Source organism: Osmerus eperlanus, chromosome 19 (assembly GCF_963692335.1).
Source record: "Osmerus eperlanus chromosome 19, fOsmEpe2.1, whole genome shotgun sequence".
NCBI lineage: Eukaryota > Metazoa > Chordata > Actinopteri > Osmeriformes > Osmeridae > Osmerus > Osmerus eperlanus.
The window spans coordinates 7,467,668-7,468,632 of NC_085036.1; the positions used below are offsets into that span (position 1 = coordinate 7,467,668).

Consider the following 965-nt stretch of genomic DNA (forward strand, 5'->3'; position numbering starts at 1 on the left):
AGTATAGAGGAGGTGGGAAGGGAGGGGAGGGGAGGAGGGAAGGAAGGAAGGACGTATGAGGAAAGGCAGGAGACAAGGGAGGAGAGGAGGGAAAGGAGGATAGGAGAGTAACAAAAAAGTGTGTGGGCGGAGAGAATCAGTCCTCTCCCTTTTTGTCCCAGCCTCTGTCTCTCTTTCTCTCGTTTCCGCGGCGGGGCGTGCATGCGATAACCCGCCACCGGTGACCTTGAACGACGTCATCCAGGACAATCATAACTTGCGTCGACTGTCCGCAGAGCGCCTCGCGGCTGAGCGGAGCAGCATGGAGGGGAGCTGACCCAAGCATATCTCTCAGGGAGATCTCCCTTCGCCCGCGGGCCCTTCCAGCGCTGCCAAAAGCATTAACTTCCCCCTCCGTTTGTATTGGATTTATTGTCCCACACGGCAAGCTGGTTCCATTCCTTCTCCTCAGACCCGCTGTGGGACATTTCTGCTTATTACCCTCAAAATAGTAATTAATAGATTGCTATTGATTCAGTCATAGACATGCTGTAGACTACACTGCCAACACTGTCTGGAATAATGGAGTGTTTTCCCGGGAGGAGATTTGGGAGTGAGGGAAAAGAGAGAGACAAAGATAGAGAATTTGAAAGAGAGAGGCACAGAGAGAGAGAGAGAGAGAGAGAGAGAGAGAGAGAGAGAGAGAGAGAGAGAGAGAACGAGAGAGAGAGAGAGAGAGAGAGAGAGAGAAAGAGAAACATGGTCAGAGACACACACATAGCGGTAGAGAGAAAGAGAGAGCGATAGCAACAGAGAGACGAAGAGAGACACAGCTGAAGGAGAGAGAGAAGGAGAGACAAAGAGAGAGAGAGAGACAGAGAGAGAGAAGGACATAGAGATCCTCAAAGTCAGATTAAGCGGAGTCGAACCCATCTCATCATCTAATTGTTAACGATCTCAAAGAGACATCGAATCAGGGCGGCCAT

The 965-nt window shown here is 50.7% G+C and overlaps 1 protein-coding gene across 1 annotated transcript in view; it reads left to right on the plus strand.

The window, feature by feature from the left end:
- The window catches only part of dpysl3 (dihydropyrimidinase like 3), a 17,839-nt gene extending 17,523 nt beyond the window's left edge, over nucleotides 1-316 (plus strand). The window contains 1 exon segment of the mRNA XM_062486260.1: nucleotides 276-316. Coding sequence (XP_062342244.1) covers nucleotides 276-316 — 41 coding nt within the window.
- Nucleotides 317-965: the final 649 nt, after the last annotated feature.